We start from the raw sequence: 21,211 nt of genomic DNA, 5'->3' as shown, positions 1-21,211 counted from the left end.
CCCATGTTCATAATTCACGCCAGTGGAGCCGTACCCGGTCCCGTTAGTTGCAGTGTCTGTGGGAGGACTCCAAGCTATTCCAGCGGTAATTTCCCAATAGCTTGCTCCTATTCCTTATCACTCTGTGGCCAAGCAAGCTATTAATACTGGATGCCTTCCACACTTAGATTCTCCTTCTCTCCTCTCTCTCATCAGCCCAACCAGCCAATCCACTGACTCAACTTGACTTCGGTCGTCCATTCTTTAAAAACACCAATCACAGCTGCCAGCTTAATACGCTCCTTCCAGCCAAACCCACCAACTCGCAATAAAATACCCCGTCATTTTCAACGTACCAATACCACCCAATAAACCGTCAAAATGCGTTTCGCTGCTGTCGCCGCCGTGTTCGCCGGAGTTGCCTCCGCCGGTATCACCGTCTACTCTACCGACTACGTGACCATCACCTCTTGCGCCGCCAGCGTCACCAACTGCCCGGCCAGATCCACCGCTACCTACAGCTCGGTGTACGCCACCACGGCCGTGACCTCCCCCGCCGACACCACTGTCGATGTTGTGAGTCTAGCCTTGGCTATGATATATCATGCGGACTGAAAGCTAACTGTCTTGCAGCCCGCCAGCTCCGAGTACCCTGTCAGCTCCAAGTACCCCTCCAGCTCCGTGGTCCCTACCACCTCGCAGGCTCCTACCGTGGTTACCTCGGTCAGCCCTAAGGCTACCACGTACCCAGCTGTTGAGGTATCCAGCTCCCCTTCGGGCTCGGTTCTCACCATCTCGACCACCACCTGTATCCCGACTGTCATCTACTCCACCGTGACCGTCAGCTCTACCAGCACTCCGGCTGCTACCCCCTCGGTTGGCACCTCCATCCCGGGATACAACACGTGAGTTGCTACAACCAACTTGGGGACGAAAGCGCTATATACTAACATGCCATCGCAGCACCACCTCCACCCCCAAGCCTACCACTCCCGTCACTGCTGGTGCCTCCTCCGTGGTCGGCTCCGTCGTTTTCGCCGCTGCTGCCGGCCTCGCTGCCTTCGCTTTCGCTTAAGCGACAGGACGGTCTACCTTGAGACCTTGAACAACCAGCTTGGAAGGCTGCGGCTATACTTGTGATACGGGCTTTGTCATGCAGAAACGATCTGGGACGCATGGCTACATACTGTTTAATCTTCTAATTGTATCTATGGGCGTGGATGCCGTATGACAAACTCCATCATTCATGTCTATGTTGCAATCACGTTTTGACACGGCTTTTGGCACCCATATGTATTTTCGAGTTGAAGCACACAAGTGACATGTGCAGACTCACAATGGATTGACCGTTGCAGAACTGCCTGCAGCTGCAGCTCGCCTTGCAAATGGGATTGTTTGGTAATTCTGGGGAAGGTTGAATCGATCACACCCATCCCCTGAACTGATCTCCCAGGTCAATTTTAAATCCTTGCAGGGTTGTAGATGAAACACTATACACCGAACATGGACCGGGGTTCTGAGGCGCGGCAAAATAACGCGGAACTCATATTTTGTTCGTACTAAGTCGAATCGGGTAAATCGTCAATCAGTATTTCTGTGGTCCCTGGGCATCTTTACCTCGGGAAACTGTTGCGTTGGCGGCGGCACTCGAGTCATTGCGCCAGTTTGATGACGTTACCAGTAAGCAAAGACGTCTTTGAAGCCACTGCGACGAATTCCGATGCATCAAATTGTGTTCTTAAAATCCATTCCTTTCAATCGGCGCCTACTCAAAGGCGTGCTCTGTCCAACTTGCGGTGCACAATTGCCACGAGTCATGACAGCGTCTGTATGTATGTATTATGAACCCAACACAGTCAGTCATGGAAGTTGATATGCTGCTTATGCGGTGGCTGTGGGATAATCTCGTGTCTGAAATGATGTTGAGTCTCAGTATACGCGTGCGCGACGCAGTTCCCAGAGCTAGTTACTCAGCTCTCAATTATACGCTCAGGAGAAAGATCGTGGCTAGCGCTCGCGGTTGTCCAGCTCTACTTGCATTCGGCTGATAGCACTGATGACCACGAATATTCACTCCGGATAAACACCAAGTGAAGAATACAAAAAATGGCATGTATCACAGCTTGATTGCTGGATGAAGCTAGCCCATAGAGGCATCATTTTAATTGGACGATATTTCTGCGCATGGTGGGAAAACAACAAGTCCTATATTGCCTCGAGGTCTCACATGGTTCTCATGTAAAGGCAGCGTTCCCGCCCATTCAATCTTTTGTCCTTTAGAACTCCGAAATCAGGGGCTTGTTTATGATTCATAGCTTTATTCTGTGCCATTTACAGTGTGTAATGCATATCCTGAAGGTGTCCTCGTTCGACCTGTTTATCATATATTCTGGAGGCTTGCAGTCAACCACATTTCTCCGTTCGCGCATTTATTTTCGTTCCACCAGATGCCATGCCAGACTTGCTTCCGTTATCCTCCTTCTAATCGACGAGCCAGCCCATGAGTACTGTTTTAGGGCATATGCACTTGGAAACTCGTGTAGTTGCCCGCGGGTTTCCTGAACAATTCATATGACTTCACTCAAAATGAGACCGACTTACGGCTTCAGGTATACCGAGGTATCCGTATACTCGCTAAAGCATTCATAGACTAATAAAATCGCGGGGAGCACTTCAAATCGACATCTCGCTCTAGGCAATACCGCAAGATCTAGATATCGTAGAATGCGACAGAGCATAGCGTAACTCGACTTCGAAGTGATATATCGGCGTTAAGCGGGATTTTAATGCTTGGCGCCAAGGTTGTTCCCGAAAGTAATTCGTCACCGTCTAAAGCTGAGAGTGGATATGGTTCCGCCTATGTTCCGGTATCTATTGCCCCGACTTTACCTTATGGCCATCTTACGCAACATGGGTGAGGTTTGACTAGTATTCCGAACTGACTTCCAAAACCCGACCTCGTTGTTACTAAAGACATCTCATTTATAGAAAGGCAGTATTTAGACTGAAGACCAAGAGAAACTGGTAAATACCAGCTGTAAGGATTATGTACAGTCTGGAATCTCTTCACGGCGGGCACTGTCACCCATGTCATATACGACCCATTGCCAGAGGGAAGAGAACGGGACTGGGGAACGCCTTGAAATCACGTTCTCTTAAGGGCCTGATGCGGCATCACAGCGCAAAGATGTAACTCAGACACTATTGAAGACTTGTAAGTCTTATACTTGTCAGCTGTACATACTGACCATACCGACCCTGTGAGCACCGTTGTCCTCTCTCCGTCATGAAATCAATGAGCCAGTTTGAAGGCGATTGCGGCTGACGTTGGCTTGGAAAGCGCCGGAAACTGCCAACGCAACTTGAGAACTATCCACTTTTACAGCGCTTGCAATGCGACTTTCAGAGATACGCCGCATATCAGTCCTCGGTGAGTTGCCTCTAGGAACCATCTGTATCGCTATCGCATTCATCTTTTCGTTCGCTTCAAGTCTGGGAATTGGACCGTCGAAGTACGTGGCTGCTCGTATTTTGTGGTTGCGCTTTCTTCACCCAGCTAAGCTCGTGCGAAAGAACTGTTGATTCGTCAAATTCAGCAGAGCAGTGTGTGCGTAATAGTCGGACAAACATTTCATGGTTAGCCCAAGGAATCAGGCAAGGCTGACTGACGAAGGTAAGATTTAGTAGGGAGATGTCCCGATTGATGCATGGTGACGAATCCAAATCACTGGCGCAGGTTAAGAAGACTATATTGCCCTTTTTCGGTGTGGTATATATTTCAATGTTGAATTTGGGGCCACTGCTCTCTCTGTGTTTCAGTCAGTCCTGACATAAAGAAAGCATATTGCATCTTCGTTCCATGTCCTTCCGGCCGCGAATAGCGCGAACCTACTAATATTTCCTGCAAACTCACAAACAATTCAGATCATATCAAACCATTTAGATCCGTTGTTATCCCTAAGAAGCCTACGGTGAACGGAACCCAATGACGGGACATCTTGATATTCACCTCTAAGGATAATAGCACCAACCATGTCAGCTCCAAGGCTTCCTGACGGGCTAATCGCCTTTGGTCCAGGCGAGAACTGCACCTTGGCCTTATGTCCCATAGACTACTCTGTTTTGCGCTCCGCCCTGTGCTCAGCGCCAGCATTGCCTTCATATGTCTGTACTTCGTGGCCATGTGCCTTCACATTGCACTCGGCATTCTCTGGGAGAGTTGGTGGTTTTGGGGCTGCATGATAGCGGGTTGCATCGACGAGATTATTGGCTATGGGGGTCGTACCATGCTTTTCTATAATCCGTTCTCGTTCCCCGGCTTCACAACTCAGATCGGTATGCTCCTTGTTTTCCTTTTCGCAGAATGATTAGTATACTTTCCGATTGGCGGGGCAGTGCTGATATTGTTCATCTACAGTTTGCATCACGACCGCGCCAGTGTTTTATTGTGCGGCTATATATGTCACTATGGCCAAGCTGGTTGAAAATCTGGATCCGTCCATATCCAGGATTAAACCCCGGCTTTACAACTGGATTTTCATTTCTTGCGATGTGAGTCGGATACCATCCGAGCTGAGGACCAGATTACCATGTTGACATAACTTGTCAGATAGTATCCCTCGTCCTACAAGGCGTCGGCGGCGCCATGTCTACGACCAACACTGGTACTAGTCAAGTAGCGGTGGACCTGGCGTTAGCAGGTCTGGGTTTCCAAGTAGCGACACTGATGATCTTCTGCTCACTGCTGGTCGACTATCTGGTCCGTTACTTCCAATCGTCCCAGTCCAGGGCCGTTAGCGCCGTCAGTGGGCGCCTCAAGACATGTCTGGGATTCATGGGCTTGGCGATTTTGCTCATCCTTGCTAGGTGTGCGTATAGGGTCGATGAGCTCAGTGAAGGTTACCTGGGCGCGCTGATCCACAACGAGCCCCTGTTCATCGGGCCCGAGGGCGTTTTGATTATTTGCTCTGTCTATGCGCTTTGCATTGGTCATCCGGGGCTGATATTCAACCGTACGGGAGCAGGTAAGTCATCCAAGGGGTCATTAGCGGAGGAGGTAGGGGTGGCCGGTGCTAGGAAATGAAGTACTTCTGGCTGTGAAGAAACCGACTTGTCTGGTAATAGGCTTCGATATTTGGAATTAAATATCTATTGAAATTACTACGAGCTAAGCAATAAGGCAGATATTGAAGTTAACTTTGGATAGTCGCTACCGGGTTAGCCATGGGGTGTCATGAAATTATGAGCCGTTCATCGTCACTACTACGGTATTGCCTCGGATCTGCAGTCCTCTTAAGAACAAACATCATACAGACCCTGAATACACCCGGTACATTCCTCTTGAAGTCCATCATTATTGGCTAGTGGGATTGTCCAATTCTTGTTTTGGCATTGCATCAAAAGTCCAAGTCTAGGAGATAGGGAGCGACGTTACCCTGCAGCTGATCCCTGCACTCATGGCTCACGACTTAGGTTAAGAACCTACAAAATGAGACGTTGACGATATCGCGAACTTGCCGACAACATCTCGGTCCATCACGCAAAACAGACAGCCACAAAACTCATTCTCGCCGGGAAAACCCCCTCCGCCGTCGCGATGATGTGTCACTTGTTGCTATTAGCGTCGCTCGCTACACTGGCCGTCAGTGTCCGCGGTTGGGAACATGCCTCAGCGGAATATGTCGAGAGCACATTAAAGGAGCACGATGTCGTCGTAGTAGCTTGTGAGTTCAACGCACCTGGCCTCTGGACTTTACATAAATACATGCACTGACATTGTGGCAGTTGTTGCGGTATGATACGAGCCTGTCCAGGGAGTTTGCGATGTGCTAACACCTCGATTGATCGTAGCCCTCCGAGTGAGTTGCCCAACAGGCTACAGCGGCATATCATCACTCACAACTTGCATGTAGGGAAAAGTGCAAGTCCCTAGAGCCGGAATGGGTACTAGCAACCCCCGAGTCCAATGTGTTATTTCTGAGCATCGACTGCACGGAACCATCTCATTCCACGATCTGTAAGCAACACGAGGCTCCTTCGTCCTGGCCACGCATCGAGCTTTTTGAAAAGGGCGAGGCCAAGGCAACTTACCTTGGGCCTCGGAGAGCCGCAGCGTCAGTATACAACCTCATGACCTTGCTCAAAACAGTCGCTGATATTACCGCCGTAGTATCCTCTCATGGGCCGGACGGGTGCAACGCCCAACACTTTCTGAAGTTGACAATGGGAGTTTGAATGTTTTCAAGTCTATCGACGAGACTGTGTTCATCGCGTACTTGAACGATTACGATGAGTCTTCGCGCACCGCCGTTTCGGACATTGCCGCGAAATTCAAGGACGAGTTCACTTTCGGCCTCACCACAGATGTCGAATCCTGGGCTGCCGAACAGATGGAAGCACCGGCGTTGAAAGGCTACAAGGCAGTTGACGGCGATACTAAAGTCTTCCGAGGCCCCTTTGATGTTGCTTCATTGGAGTCTTTTGTGAAGGAAGCGTCGGTACGTGTGTGCAACAACATGAGAATACTCGCTCGTCCGAATGCTGCGCATAAACTTGACTAACCTAATCTTGGTCTTCCCAGCGGCCCGTCATCGGCGAACTATCTATCTACAACCACCAGCGGTACCTAGACGTAAGTCCGCAACGCACTCTGCTTCCAGTCGCAAACCATTGCCGGACCTCATAATTGATTCTTACCACTTATCCCTTCCAGCGTGGCTGGCCCGTAGTATACATATTCGCCTCCACCGAGCGCGAACGCACCGAACTCCGCGCAACCCTCAAAACCATGGCTAGAAGTTACTATGACTCCCTAACCATGGTGACGGCCGACCCTCTCGAGTTCCCCTCGCTACCGGCCAAATTCGGCCTCGAACCAGGAGTCTTCCCCTCCGGCGCCGTTCACCAACTGTCCAACGGAAACATCTATCCTTACCCCCGCGGAAAACCCATCACACCTCGGGCGCTGCAGAGCTGGGGATTGGAGGTATGGCAAGGGCGGGTGAAGCCGTGGTCGCCGCCGGGTGCAACACTGGCTCCGACTGAGATGCAAGGGGATGGGGGAGCGGGGCGGGTGAGGGCTACAAGGAAGGTTTCTGTGGCCAGTTTTCCGGGGATGAAGATCAAGCTTGGTCGGGATGAGCTCTAGGGAGCTTCAGAGGTTGCGATCCAGAATGTTTCAGTGGTAGGAGTACTGAGTAAGAAGATGCAATCAGCCAACGGCTTACACTTTGCCGGAAAACTTCATAGACAATTGGGACGGGTCAGAATGAGTCAGGTCAACATGTAGAAATAGTGAAAATAGATCATCTGTGATAAGTGTTCAAACCGTCTATGCATACCACTCGCCCGAGTGTAAGTATGCTGCCTCTAACGCCATTGTATGCAAACGCTAACCAATCAGTCTACCGTCGCTGATGCAAGTCTATATGGTATCTCAAGCTCATCCAACCTGCCCTCTACACCCATCCAGTTTTGTTAAGCATGTTTTTCAAAACTGATCTTCTCCTGCTCCAGGGTGACGGTATTCCTCGTAGCACCATCCTAGCTGTTGACTTTGCTAGCTTCCGACATAATCCCACCTGTGCTCAAGCTTCCATCTCACTTCTCCGCGTTGTTGTCGTTAGGTGCATTATAAGACCGGTCGTCCTCATCATCTTCCTCATCGTCGGCTCTCGTGCGCATCTTGTGTAGGACGTTCGCGGCTTCGGCGGCGAACTTGCACTTCATCCGGATGGCATGGCCGTACTTGTAGAAGAGGAAGGGGAAGGGGAGGCACAGGAGTGACAAGAAGGCAGGCACAGAAGAGGCCCAGTGGATGCCCAAGTTCTTGTACATAATGGTGGTGAAAAGAGGGAAAGCGGCGCCAAAGAGAGAGCGGAGAACGGAGTTGGCAGCTAGAACACTGGCAGCGTAAATGACATCTGGCATGGGAGTTAGCGTAGTGCAAAACGATGAGTACTCATTGTTAGAGGACTTACAAGTATCGATAAGGTAGTTCAACAAGCTCAAGAAAACGAGGACGAGACCGGCGGCGAAGAAGGCCGACGCAATGATAGGCACGATCCAGTGGACATCAGGACCGTTTGTCCAGGCAAACCAAAACAAGCCGACGGGAAGCAAGACCGAACCAATGATAGCCGGGGGCAAGCGGGCCTCAGCCGGGGCATGGCCGCCATGAGCATCGGATACCCTCAGGTAACGCTTCGAATCGTAGACGCAGAAAGCCACGGAGAACATCATGCCAACGGCAATACCAAGAAAGGCCAAGCCGCCAATGCCAGGAGACCATCCCCTCTGCTGCTGGAAAACGATAGGGAAAGCCGCAAACATGAGGTACAGGGTACCGTAGACGATGGCCATGTACAGGGAGACACAGAAGACGATAGGCTCACGGAAGAGCAGGATCCACGGACGGGACAGGGCGACCTTGAACTCTTGGACCACCGTCTTGCGCGGCTTGCCGGCGTCGAGCTTCGACACGTACGCCTTGCCCGTAAGCTTGGACAGCTTCTCGGCACGGCGGCGGAGGATGATGGGGGCGTACGTCTCGGGAACGTAGAGCGAGACCAGGATCCAGAGAAGACCGGTGAAGGCAGCCATGAGGCCCTCGACCCATCGCCATCCCGCGTACTCGCCCAGGAATCCACCGGCGATGGGGCCGATGGAGGGACCGAGGAAGGGCGCGGTGGCGAAGACGGCCGTGGCCATGCCACGCTGGCGGGCTGAGAACATGTCGGCGATGACGCCGCCGGCGTTAGTCAGTGGGGAGGAACCGAATGTGCCGGCAAAGAACCGAAGTACGATCAGGGCGGGCATATTCGGTGCGGCGGCGGCTCCGGCGTTGAAGGCCGTCAGTGCCGCGTAAGTGATGAAGAAGAGGACTTGTCTTCCGTAAAGTTCTGACAAGGGGGCCCAGAGGAGAGGTCTAGAGGAGGGTAAGCTATATTCAGAGAAAGAGTTGCCGTATATAGTCAAAGCCGTCAAATGCTTACCCCAACGCGAACCCGGTAACGAAGAGGGAAATTCCCAAAATGGCGATGATGGTGCTCACTCGAAACTCCAGGATTATCTCCGTGACACCCCCACTGTATGCTGTCGACACAAAGGCTACGGCGAGGACCGCCACGGCCTGCAAAATCGTGATGGTCCATTTCTTCCAGTCGGGGAACTTCATGGGGTTCTTGGCGTCATTTTCGATAAAGTCGACGATGAAGGGCTCCTCCACTGTTCCTTCTCCCTTGTATTCCCACGCCAAAACCTCTGGAGTTACCCCGGCCTGATCTAATAATAATGCGAAATATCCTGGTTTCGTCCTAGAATTTTGTGACTCGGCATCTCGCTCGGGCTCTGTCGCTGTGATGGAAGAAGACGAGGGGGAGGATAGCGTGGCCGACATCTTGGTGAGTCGTACGATTGTATAGTATAGTAGTATATACTGTACTGCAACGCAAGAACTCACGCATGCACGGCAAAGGAAGGAAGGAAGTTAAAATACTTCGCAGCTCAAGATGAAGGAAAGTGCCCGGCCGAGGCATAGCTGTTATATCTACTGGCCCCCGGCTGTTGGGACGGAGTTTTCTGGTTTATCCAGGACGGGGGATATGTCCTGGGTTGGGCTGGCCCACATGGATGCTCGGATCCAAATCATGTTCCATTGTAAGCGGGTTCGTCCTTTCATAATGCGGCAAGACGAACGATCAGGCTCCTTCCTTGCTGATTAGAGCTCGGGAGCTTTGTGCGTGATTATGTGATAGGCTATGCCCCATTTGTTGATGAAACGGGCTCAGTCCGCTTAAATCCGTGCTGAAGTCCCGATCTTGCCTTTTTCCGTGACCCTTTTTAAATTTTTTGGTGGAGGATTATGCAGTAGCGGCATGATGTTTGCCCAAGATGAACAATCAATTTCGGATTTCGGACCAGTCTGCTAGCGTCGCACAGAATTGTTCAATTATCGTCGAGGCTGATCTAACGGTCACCCATCCCGCTGGAACTGGCCAAGCCTGTCAATTTGGGCAGATCGTAGCCACTGGTTTTCAACATCATCGTGACGTGCGTAAGTCCTGACAGAAGGTAAGTATACGCCCTGCAACAGCTCCATGTTTCTGGGCACAGTGAATTGCCACACCTTCAATCACACAGGCTGCCTAAATCCAGAATCTTGCCACGCGGAAGTGGGACCTGCAGCCCTTGCTGTTGCTCCATTCTCGTGGACAGCACTATATTAATGCGCCTTCTCAAGCCGAGGCACAACAAAACCCTGCGGTTCACAGTTCTTCCAGCGGTCCACTTTGCGTCATACCCATGTCAATCTTAAATTTTGGAAGCAGGATTACTCGTGGACCGCAGATCCTAGGACGGATTTAACCTTTGCCCGTTATTCTGAAGCAGCATCAGTTAGCGGAAGGCACCTCATTGCCAGATCAGATTTCCGCCATCTCGGTCAGTTCATGCATGGGCTGAAAGGGCCGTGGGAACTGGGTCGAGGCTCCGGTTTTAGTTGTGCAAGGCGGGGCTCGTAAGCATCAATAATGGGCATTGCGTTAAGGCTTACTCTGGAATCGGCTTTCGTTGACGCCGAAAACACCGTCGGCGATTACGAGGAATAAAACTACCGGCTACCGGCTTATGCCAGCATTCCTTGATTGAGGCGCAGGCGCTAATACTCGTGTCGATGTGAGGATCCCATAGTTTAGCACCTGCCAAAGTCAGAAGACACATCTCTTGTACCATGACAAATGTCGGAAGTCTCCACTTGTTCTATCTGCGTTGGCGCTGATAAGAGACCGACAACCTATTATGAGACGAACTTGAGATGTGACCAATTCTATATCCGAGTACATCTCACCTTAGCCGGGAATAATTAGGTTTTCGTCCGCATCATCGTAACTAGGATCTCAACTTGGCGAACCCGAAGGAGGCGCTTCCTTAAGACCGGTTGTGAGTTAAGTCCGCAATAACCACCTCACCAGCGAGCGTTTTATGCAGGTCTCGCTCTTCGCGATCGGGGTTAGGAACTTGTTGTGAACGCTATATTTCTCCCATGTACAAATCATAATCAGGTTGCACGTCGAGGAGGGTCTCCTCATCGATGACTAAGAATATAGTTTACGCGATAACGAGGATTCAGTGGCGAGATCACGACACCATAACCGTGGTTGAATCGTGTAATCTCCAGATCCCCGACTTAGACATCTGTCCAGGGCATGCAGGGATTAGTGATCGGTCGAGATCTGGTGCATCGGCTGAACTTGTGCCGCAAGCAGCTTGTCTCATGAGCCGCAATGTTTGGAACTAGGCTATAATATCTCAAGTGAGGCATCGATATTTACATTACTACAGGCTGTCGTGGACAGCGTGGGTTAGAGACAGTCGCATTCATCATTAAAGGTGAGAGATAGATGATAGTGACAAAGAGTATCGAAATGGACGGCGTGGGACTTGATGATACGACCTCAAATTCAACCCCCCTAGGCAGGGCTGGAACCCGACTCCTGCTGACTGGGAAACGACATTTGAATGACTGTCAGTTCGTTTTCTCTTGTATTGCGGTTGCGGCATGTCTCCAACGATGATGGTCAAATGTGCCAGGTCTGCGGGCAAAATAATCGTCAACTAGACTTCATGAAATGCATTAATATGCCTAATCGCCAAACCCACCCCATTCTTCATCATCGACGCTCTCTGAATTACCTGCGCTATCGTCGCTGGCGGAGTCTGAATCTGAATCAGAGTCCATCTCTGCGTCGTCCGCGCCGGTGACAAGAACGTGACCCACGGCCTGACGTGTATGATCAGGAGCCGCCGCCGCCGCCGCCGTGGTGGCATGATCTGGTTTCAACATAGGCATTCCAAACATATCCCTGACGATTCGACCATCTTCATCCCGTACATATGGCTCATCGTCGTCCGCAATAGACTGTTCACCGTCGCGAACAAAGGCGGCAACAAAAAAGCCCATCACACCGCGTCCATCATCCTTATACGAGCGAATGCAGGCCTCCGCGACAATGGCATTGCCGTCAGCAGCATCCACAGACCCTCGCACGGGCCAGTCCTTCATGCCTCGAATTTGGCGATCTCGCGTCAATATGCGCCACCCGCGTTGCTTTGCTATATCGGACTTCAATGCTTTGAGAACAACTTGCTCATTCTCTTGGGCATGAACTGAACATGTCGAGTAGGTGAGCTTCTTGGCTGACGGGAACTTGAAGGCGTGCTCGAGAAGTATAAGCTGGAACGATGATAGGGCATCCAGGCGCGCCGCCAACTCCTGTTCAGAAAGTACCGTCTGTTTTCCATCGTCATCAACCACCACTGGCGGGCTGTCTTCACCCGGTGTGGTTTCGTCTCGCTTGCGTTTACGGCCCTGGCTGTTTCCTGGCTTGTGCGCCGGTTTTTGGCCTGATTTCTGGGCCTTCGCGTCAGGGGCGACTGGGAGATGGACCGTAGGCCTTACGTCCCGACCAACAATACCACTTCCCGAGCAGCTAGGGTCAAGCAGCAGAGCCCCAACGTTCTTGAAGAGTGCTGCTTTGGGGTCCACCTTCAGGAAGTCTTGCCCAATGCTAATGCGCGTGATGTCCTTTGCACCAGCCAGCTGAACCATCTTTTCCAGGGTCTTTGCCCGATGGCGATCTTTTTCAAAGGCATACACCGTGGAATGATTGTCTTCGCCTTCTGGGATGCGCGAGTGGACTATAGCGGCCAGATGAGTTGTTTTGTTACCCGGCGCAGCGCAGGAGTCGATAACATCACCGTCCTCGGAGTAAGGATCAAGCAGATACGCTGGAAAACAGGATGCCTTATCCTGCAATATTATTTTGCCTGTTTTGTAAGCGTCCGTTTTGCTGATCTCGAAGCCTGGTGTTATGGCGATGAGATTGGGAATGTGCTCGTCCAAATACATGGTTTTGCCCAAGCCAGATATGACATCTCCTACCACGTAAACTCTGGTGAATTCTTTGAAGGTCGATTCCAGTTGATCCTCGAGAGTTGTCAGAAGCGTATTTACACGCACCCAGCGGGGATGTGCCCCAGAATTGACAGCATAGTCGGCTTCTATTTGCTGCCGCAAGACATCAACTGATGGCGCCTTCCTTCTTAGTCTTGATCTCGTGAACTCTGAAGTCAGGCGGGCCTTGTGCCGCTCGACAGATGCCCTCAACCCATGTGTAGCCGGGAGAGCAATGCCCTGCTTTGCTAAGAGGAAGTCGTGCACCAGCAAAACAGCGAGGATCGGGTTGAGCTAGTTCGCATCAGTGACATTTCTCAAATTTGGACTGGATACTGATCATACCTTGCGCTCGACCCGAAGGATATCAGCATTTTCAATAACTTCCTTCAAAACGGGACTCCACTTGCATGTTTCCACGGCTAGTGCATAGATTTGTTGTTGAGAAGTCTTCAGATCCTTCTTTCCAAAGATGCGTGTTTTCAGATTGCCGCCGGCTGGGCCTGAAGCCGACAGAACCTCGGCCGTCTCATGATATAGAGACATGTTTCAGCGCACCAATTGCAGTGCATTGTAGTACTGCACTTTCCAGGCTCAACGTCAAGAAAAAACGAAGCTTCTCAAGAAGGTAGCCGCAGCATGAGAGGTTCAGGCCCACGCCGTCATATTCCCGCCAATTGGAGGTTGCGATACGCCAATTCCTTAGCCGAAGATTCCCCGAGCCGCAGAAGCTCCCCTGGGGAAGAATTTCACAGATAAAGGTGCTTCACTTCAGGCGGACATCAAGCATGACTTGTGATACTGCTACTTTGACGCCTGTCATCTATGAATTTTCAATGCTGGAGACGCGACTGGCCGAAAATGGGGTGCTTAGGCAGGCGTTTCGCCTGCACAATTCCTTCACGTGCTCTCACAACGTCAGGGTTGAGAAAAGGAGAGGCGGCCCTGCTACATCAAGTCCGTCGTGCTCAACACAGCGCAGCTCAAATGAACATGAAATTTCATATGCGCGGGAAACCTTAGCTGCTTTTCCTTCATATTACCGCCTCGACACCTACCGATGTCTGTCCCACTGTATCACGCATCTCCGCTTGTGTTTGCGGGCTTGCGCAAGTCAGGGGTCAGTCAGGTCTGCCAGCTTCCTCAGTTCAGCCAACGCAATGTGACGGGCCCTGCCACCTGGGATCATTCCCATTCATTATCCATATACACTCTCATCCCTACACCTTGCTGACCTGGTTTCTATGCTGGATTTCGAAGCCAAACGGGGCCATCGCCATGGCCACAGCGAGCAACGATTGGAGGAGTTGAGGGGTGAGAGGTATTTTTTGGCTCAATGCCATTGGTTACTACTCTGACGCACTCCGCTGATCCCCACCTTCTCATAGCAGAGGAACAGGTTCCCACAAACCTTTGGGTTGTACCTCCAAGCGTCGCTGGCTATTATTTATACTCTCGCCAGATATCTCAGTTCATGAGCTTCATTTTATAACCTTTAACGGCAGTGGGGTCGATTTTGCGCGATTTTTCAGCACAGGACCATCTTGTCTCAGCGTCTTGTTTGCGGGCTACCATATTCTGAGTCTCAGTTAAGACTTGATATATAAATATGCTTTGAGACTCTAACTGGGCGGCCTCCGGGCTCAGGTAGACTGTACCATACTCCCAGGTTGGGTCCAGCAACCACCCACCGATTTCCAATGGTGCACTTCAAAGAGATCCTCGCGATCCCATTTCAGTAATCCGGATGAACGCGTCTTCGAGCATTCAGGCCTCGACTCGTTAAGAGATGGGGGTAAAAATGATTGATCTGTGGCCAAGGAAGGGTTCCCCGTCCGGTCCAGTGTCCTAATTTGATGCAAGCACGGATTATAAAAGGATTTTTCCTCGTCCGGTCCAGTGTCCCAGTTCCATGCAAGCACGGATTATAAAGAGATTTATATGTTCCCAGTGTAACGCGACTTGTTGATCGGCACTGCTCTGTCATCACTCTCTTCCTCTCTCCTGCTGGCTTGCTATTTGCTCGTATCACTCTCGTACTTGCAGCATCTGAACAAAATACAGCTCACCCTTTTCTTGCCCACCATGGCAATGGCTGAAGATGATGCGATCGAGTCGGTTCGACGCACCTCAAGTGGGACAGGGGCTCTCCGTCTGACTTCTCCCAAGTCCAGTATCAACACAGGCCAAAAACAGTCTTCGGCTTTGAGCGAGAAAACACACGATATCGATGATGAGGAGAGAGCACGACGGATCGCTGAGGTCGACTTGGACCAGCATCACAAACAGGTGAAGACCGTTGCCGCCGCCTCCTTGAGTAACGCAAGTCTTCTCTGCTGACATAGGGGTAACTAGGCCTATCGCGGACCTCTACTGTTGTGGCTGTCTTTCCAGAGCATCGGTGTCATCTACGGGGACATTGGAACTTCTCCTCTCTATGTTTACTCATCAACCTTCACCAGTCAACCTAGCTGGGACGATGTAAGCCCAGGCCTCCCTCTAGACGCGTTCCATCCTCTAACAACCCGCCCTTCTCAATAGCTCGTCGGTGCGCTGTCGATTATCATCTGGTCTCTCACTCTCATCGTCACCGTCAAATACTGCTTCATCGTCCTCGCAGCTGACGATGATGGCCAAGGAGGTACCTTCGCCCTGTACAGCTTGCTGTCACGATACACCAACATTGCAAAACAAGATCCTCATGGTCAGGGTGGAATGCGCAAGATGGATCGCTATGAGACAAACGATCTGAAGCCCATCAACAGGGGACTAAGAAGCTTCCTTGAAAACTCCTCCACGGCTCAGTTCGCCTTGAAGGTCATCGGTGTCATTGGTGTGTCACTTGTTCTCGCGGACGGTGTTCTGACGCCGGCCCAGTCGGTGCTTGGTGCTATCCAAGGCATCCGAGTTGCGAATCCCGCACTAGGAACACCGGCTGTCGTTGGCATCTCTTGTGCGATACTGGTGTTCCTGTTTTGCATCCAGCCATTTGGGACCTCCAAACTCGGCACAGCTTTTGCGCCGATTGTCACAATTTGGTTGCTCTTCAACCTCAGCTCGGGGATATACAACCTTGCACTCTACGATCACACAGTGCTGAAGGCCTTCAGTCCATATTTTGCCTTTGCCTACCTCACCAGAAATGGATTCGAAGGCTGGAAGTCACTCGGTGGTCTGCTTTTAGCCTTCACTGGTGTTGAAGCTCTCGTAAGCAACCTATCTTCCGTACGTCCAGAACAGAGCGGACTAATACACAACAGTTCGCAGATTTGGGTGCATTCAGTCGCAAGGCTGTGCAAATGTCTTGGCTTTGTCTGGCATTTCCTTGTAAGTATTGCCCTATTTCCAACACCCACCAGCCGGTCATCATCATTTACTATTTCTAACGCGCCTGAATCTCAGGTCTCATCTTGGCGTATGCGGGTCAAGCAGCCTATATTTCCATGGATGCAACCGAGACAGCATACTCCAACCCCTTCTTCTACACTGTTCCGCCAGGAACCCTCTACTTCAGCTTGGTTCTTGCAGTTCTTGCGGCAATCGTAGCTTCGCAGGCCATGATCACATCCAGCTTCCAGCTCCTTTCGCAAGTCATGCGTCTGTCATATTTTCCCCACGTCAAGACCGTCCACACGAGCAGTCGATTTCACGACCAAATATACATCCCCATGGCCAACTGGTTGCTGATGATCGGTACTATCATTGTGACAGCTGTCTATAACAATGTAAGAGTTGTGACGCGGACCCCAATATCTCCACACTGGACTTACGCAGCAGGTAGACAACTTCTCTCGGCAATGCTTATGGTGTCTGCGTCATTCTCGTCACCTTTATCACCACGTGCATGCTTGCGTTGGTCGCAATTTTGATCTGGAGGACACCATTCTATCTGATCCTGCCAGTATTCCTCATATTTGTTTCTCTCGATGGAGCATTCACGTCATCAGTACTCGTCAAAGTACCTGATGGTGCCTGGGTATGTTTTTTCTCCACCCACTTCAACGATTTTCACAAAACAAAACAAAACAAAACAAAACAAAACAAAATAAAAACTCTTCCCTCTTTATGGTTGATAACTGTGACAATTCCCATCAAACGCTAATTACACGTATCTACAGTTCACAATCTTACTCGCCGCCATCCTCTCCTCGATATTTGTCCTCTGGCGCTACGGTAAGGAATCTCAATGGGCCGCCGAGTCACTCGGCAGACTCGCCCCAAGCAGTCTAATCCGCTCCACCGAATCAACCCCCTATCTCACCGTCGGGTACGGCGGTTCCCGCATCAGCACCGTCGACGGCCTCGGCATCTTCTTTGACAAGACAGGCGACTGGAACGTACTGCCAGTGTCGTTCACGCAATTCCTCATCAAATTCGCCGCCCGGCCCCGCATACTCCTCTTCTTCCACATGCGTCCGCTACCCGTCCCCTCGGTGCCCATGGACGAGCGTTATGTCATCAGGCAGATCGATGGTGTAGGACCGGGCTGCTACGCCGTGGTCCTTCGGCATGGGTATGCCGATGATGTGATTCGGCCCGGGCTCGCGCGGGAACTGGTCGCTCAGGTTGAACTGTTGATCTCGTCTCGTCGGGGCACCGAGGCGCCCGAACTGGAGGCGCTAAGGGTAGCGTGCGATGCGCAGACGGTGTACGTGTTGGGCAAGGAGACGATGCGTATCAAGAATGCGGATGGGATCGGTGCCTTTTTCAGACGGGTGCTACTGGGTACTTTCTTGTGGCTTAGGGAGAACACAAGAACTAAATTGGCGGATCTGGATATTGATGCGGATAAGTTGATTGAGGTTGGGTTTGTCAAGGAGATTTAACGGCTGTAAGCCTGGCCGTTGTCGACCTTGGACTGGATATTGCATCAAGTACTTTTCAATACGGTATTTTGGGATGTGCGGCCACGGCTCATAATACACTGAATACGTTACTATTACGTTTCCATTCCACAACAATCCACTCCAGCACTATAAAATACGTGCTGAGAGTCAGTTTTTTAGGAATTAATGAATTCTGCTCACTATTTATTACTCAGATTACATTCTAGAAGAGAGCGTTATACAATAGATATATAGGTCCATAGGTATAGCCATATCTATAACTAACCTAGTAGCTAGCTCTTATTACATACACCAGACCCTTGTAATTACCTCTCTCATAGACAGAGGTACTTGAGTCCTTAATATTAGGGTGATCTTATTAAAGTAGGTTTAGGTCTTACCTAGCGGAGTTGTTAATATCACTTATCTAACAACTCTTTGCGAGGATATAAAGCCCAAGGCTAAGTGTGCCAAGTTCGCAGAGTTATTAGTTAATGGTAGACGAATCGCTTCCACAAAAGCGGTTCATCCCCCAACATCAGATCTGCAGATAAAAGTTTCTTCAATGCACGACTTCTTGTAATACAGCGACCGTCGTCCGTCAGCTATAGTCACCTAGTCACCTTAGTGGAATTGAATTCCAGGATTTGCTATTCTCCCTCTTACCGTGTGGTGCGTGCTTAACATACGAGAGAAGGTACTAGGTCGATTAAACGGCTTCGGCTTCGGATTTGATTCCAGAACCTAGTCAAGTAGATGTCAAGTGGTCGAGGAGCTGTAAATGCTGCGCTGCTGCTATGATCGACCTGGCGAGGCAGGGACGTAAGTTGAGTTCTGGAGCGGTACCTATACTCCCGAGGGCCAGGGAAACACCGCTACCCGTACCAGTGTAGTATTTGGACGACTTGCCCACGACGACGTCTATCGTCAGGACGATAATCGCTCTCCAACCTACCTTGACTATGCACTAGGGGAATACTATGCGAGGATTAATGCTCTACATGATTTTGGAGATGGTGTCCCGGCTAAGCATATAATAAGCCCATGACGAAACAGGTCAGGCGTGTGAGTCAGTCGTTAGGTTGATGAGCGGAAAACTTGGAGTGAGGTTGACCACGTCCAGGACTATTCGCTCACGTATCGCGACGTAGGACCAGCCTTCGCGATCAATCGGTGGCCGCACGCCTGTTAAATACGCATTTCAAGAGTCTTCACATCAAATATGGGTTGTTTGAATTACACAATTGCTCAACTTTGCCTTGAATTTGTTTCGCCCTATCCAAATGTCTAATACCCTAATGTCTGGGCAAAGCCAGAGAACATTCTCATATCTGAGCTATTCCCGAGGCCGAAGAATCGAATATCTAAAAGATGCAACCTCAAGCAAGACTCCAAGTATTCAAAAAGACCCGCCCCCAACATGGATAGTAGCGTTCGTGTCTTCGTGTCATACGCCAAAGAAACAGAATATACACCAAAGCATGTACCAGCGGCCCCAGCCGGTTTTCTATCCCCTATACCACCGAAAGCTGCGCCACCCCCTAAATAACGTCATGTACAATAAAACGTAAGAACCGGTTTATCGGCGTTCAAAGCGACCGCTCCGACGGTGGCGAGCCATATGATCATGAACATGACGCTTAGCGGCCGCATCTGTCGGCACGGACCACTCCGTTGTAGTCCGCGTCACCGTAATGTAATCCCAAACGGTATAGTCGGCGCCATGACCGCGATCGCTTGGAACGCTCTCGCCAGGGCTCGAAGGCTGTGAAGCTGCACCATCAGCAATGCTATAACCATAGCCAGAAGGCTTGCTAATCAACGTGGTCGGGGTCGGGGTTGGCTTCGGTGAAGTGGTGGGTGCAGAGACAGATGCAGCACTGGGTACTGACGTAGCCGCGGCTTTTTCACCACCAACGACATTGATGGACGTCTTAGTGGCGCTGCTGCTGGGCGTGGGGTCCACGCCGTCTGCGGTTGAGGTGCCGGCGTAGCCGGTAGCAGAAGGTTCGGTGGCAGATGAACCCAAGTCCGAGGCGTTATAACCTCCTGAGGAGTCGGTGTTGTCGGAGTCAGTTCCGCTGGCCATACCACCATAACCCCAGCCAGTGACGTGGTTGTTGCCAGGAAGGGCCTGCAAGACACCGGCGATGCTCAAAGTGTTCACAATGGGAGACGGGATGGTGCAATCCATATCTTCGCTCAAACCTCCTGGGATCTGGGGGCATGTATCCATGCCGAGGGTGCCGGCATCGCAGGTGTCGATAATAGTTTGCAGAGTATCCTTGTCCCAACCTGAGACAAAATCTCCGTGGGAACTGAAGCCAGTAGCATCACCGTTGGATAAGACGAATGGCTGCGTTTGTCCATCTGGTTCCCACAACGTGTCAAATTGCGTAGTCTCCCAGTATACTTCGAAGAAGATATGGGGTACGTGAACCCATCCATCAGGGCAATTTTTCTTCCCACCGGAGGCGGAGCTCGGGTATGCCATGTTATTCTTGTAGTCATCGAGTCCGGCCTCGGGATTGTAGCAAGAGGGAAAGTGAATATCCTGGCGCAAAGGCGAATACAGTTGGTCGCAAGGATAAAGCGGGAAGCCGGCACCAGCACCCTTGTCATTAGGATCTTGAATGCCAGCTGTAGAGCCATCAGACCCAACTGGATACGATGGTGGCTCGTACTGCTTCCGAGGGCAGATCCACTGAATTGGCTGAATGGGACCAGCATCCGGGTCAAGGTTTTGGCCGCCTCCGAAAGCAGGCGGATCCCGCGTCATAGCATCACCACTGACTATCTTCAGCCCTGGGGGGAATGCCTCGATCTTATCGTCCGTAGCCTCGAAGCTGTCATAGACATTAATATATAAATGTATCTGAAATGTGTCTGACAGTGGACTCCTGCTAGGTGGAACTTACAAATAGTAGACATTCATGTACATCATTGGCACCTTGGTGAAGCTGCCGTTGTTGGAATCCTGGAAGAAAACCTCGGGGATCCAGTAGTTGCTCTTGTCATTCTTGATCTTGGCGTTGGTGCACTCGGAATCGAGAAGCTGGTCGCCTTGGATTGTGGTACCAAAGTTGCTTCCTCCCATGATGCCGTGTAGATGGGTCGAAGCCGTGCCAGGGCTAACGATTGGGTCTACCTGACCTTCTGTGAGGAACTTTCCGTTGAATCTGAGAACGGCAAATGTTCCCTCGTCTTTGGCTGTGGCAACGGTAGCCAGGGAAGCCAATATGCTGGCTGTAGAAGCCCTCATATTGATGTCTGTTGGGTCTCTGTGGGAATATGCTGAGAGAGAAGTGAAATCTTTCAGATGATGAGAGAATGTGGTCACGGTGTGTGGGATATGAGCATCTGGGTAAAGAAAGTCCTGCTTGGTCCTTATCTGTTGGACTGGTGATGATATAAAATGACTGTGGTGGACAGTGCCAACGTGGATGTATTGTAC

General features: G+C 50.9%; 7 protein-coding genes across 7 annotated transcripts; 4 read left to right on the top strand and 3 right to left on the bottom strand.

Moving 5' to 3' along the window:
- Positions 1–1,488, top strand: BCR38DRAFT_98910 (uncharacterized protein). The gene is made up of 3 exons (XM_040865834.1): positions 1–555; positions 613–884; positions 943–1,488. Exons 1-3 carry the CDS (start codon positions 361–363, stop codon positions 1,052–1,054), a joined length of 579 nt encoding a protein of 192 aa, XP_040720014.1. The 5' UTR covers positions 1–360; the 3' UTR covers positions 1,055–1,488.
- A 2,591-nt stretch (positions 1,489–4,079) lies between these two features.
- Positions 4,080–5,062, top strand: BCR38DRAFT_454946 (RTA1 like protein-domain-containing protein; the record flags this gene model as incomplete). Its single annotated transcript, XM_040861746.1, has 3 exons — positions 4,080–4,314; positions 4,397–4,530; positions 4,589–5,062. 3 exons carry the CDS (start codon positions 4,080–4,082, stop codon positions 5,060–5,062), a joined length of 843 nt encoding a protein of 280 aa, XP_040720013.1.
- A 384-nt stretch (positions 5,063–5,446) lies between these two features.
- On the top strand, positions 5,447–7,346 carry BCR38DRAFT_98854 (thioredoxin-like domain-containing protein). The gene is made up of 7 exons (XM_040865833.1): positions 5,447–5,702; positions 5,764–5,771; positions 5,830–5,837; positions 5,892–6,092; positions 6,149–6,476; positions 6,560–6,610; positions 6,692–7,346. Exons 1-7 carry the CDS (start codon positions 5,576–5,578, stop codon positions 7,124–7,126), a joined length of 1,158 nt encoding a protein of 385 aa, XP_040720012.1. The 5' UTR covers positions 5,447–5,575; the 3' UTR covers positions 7,127–7,346.
- A 232-nt stretch (positions 7,347–7,578) lies between these two features.
- Positions 7,579–9,376, bottom strand: BCR38DRAFT_405712 (major facilitator superfamily domain-containing protein; the record flags this gene model as incomplete). The annotated part of the gene is made up of 3 exons (XM_040857980.1): positions 7,579–7,901; positions 7,959–8,905; positions 8,973–9,376. 3 exons carry the CDS (start codon positions 9,374–9,376, stop codon positions 7,579–7,581), a joined length of 1,674 nt encoding a protein of 557 aa, XP_040720011.1.
- A 2,244-nt stretch (positions 9,377–11,620) lies between these two features.
- Positions 11,621–13,477, bottom strand: BCR38DRAFT_334387 (NOL1/NOP2/sun family protein; the record flags this gene model as incomplete). Its single annotated transcript, XM_040855311.1, has 2 exons — positions 11,621–13,225; positions 13,277–13,477. 2 exons carry the CDS (start codon positions 13,475–13,477, stop codon positions 11,621–11,623), a joined length of 1,806 nt encoding a protein of 601 aa, XP_040720010.1.
- A 1,545-nt stretch (positions 13,478–15,022) lies between these two features.
- On the top strand, positions 15,023–17,757 carry BCR38DRAFT_333116 (potassium transporter-domain-containing protein; the record flags this gene model as incomplete). The annotated part of the gene is made up of 7 exons (XM_040855196.1): positions 15,023–15,220; positions 15,287–15,412; positions 15,473–16,138; positions 16,192–16,258; positions 16,334–16,656; positions 16,713–16,907; positions 17,050–17,757. The coding sequence occupies 7 exons, from the start codon at positions 15,023–15,025 to the stop codon at positions 17,755–17,757; spliced, it is 2,283 nt and encodes a 760-aa protein (XP_040720009.1).
- A 1,579-nt stretch (positions 17,758–19,336) lies between these two features.
- BCR38DRAFT_333251 (uncharacterized protein) lies at positions 19,337–21,019 on the bottom strand (the record flags this gene model as incomplete). The annotated part of the gene is made up of 2 exons (XM_040855205.1): positions 19,337–20,603; positions 20,676–21,019. The coding sequence occupies 2 exons, from the start codon at positions 21,017–21,019 to the stop codon at positions 19,337–19,339; spliced, it is 1,611 nt and encodes a 536-aa protein (XP_040720008.1).
- Between the last annotated feature and the right edge of the window lie 192 nt (positions 21,020–21,211).

This window comes from Pseudomassariella vexata, assembly GCF_002105095.1.
Source record: "Pseudomassariella vexata strain CBS 129021 chromosome Unknown BCR38scaffold_2, whole genome shotgun sequence".
In the NCBI taxonomy this organism is placed as follows: Eukaryota; Fungi; Ascomycota; class Sordariomycetes; order Amphisphaeriales; family Pseudomassariaceae; genus Pseudomassariella; species Pseudomassariella vexata.
This window is presented reverse-complemented; position numbering and strand designations above follow the sequence as displayed.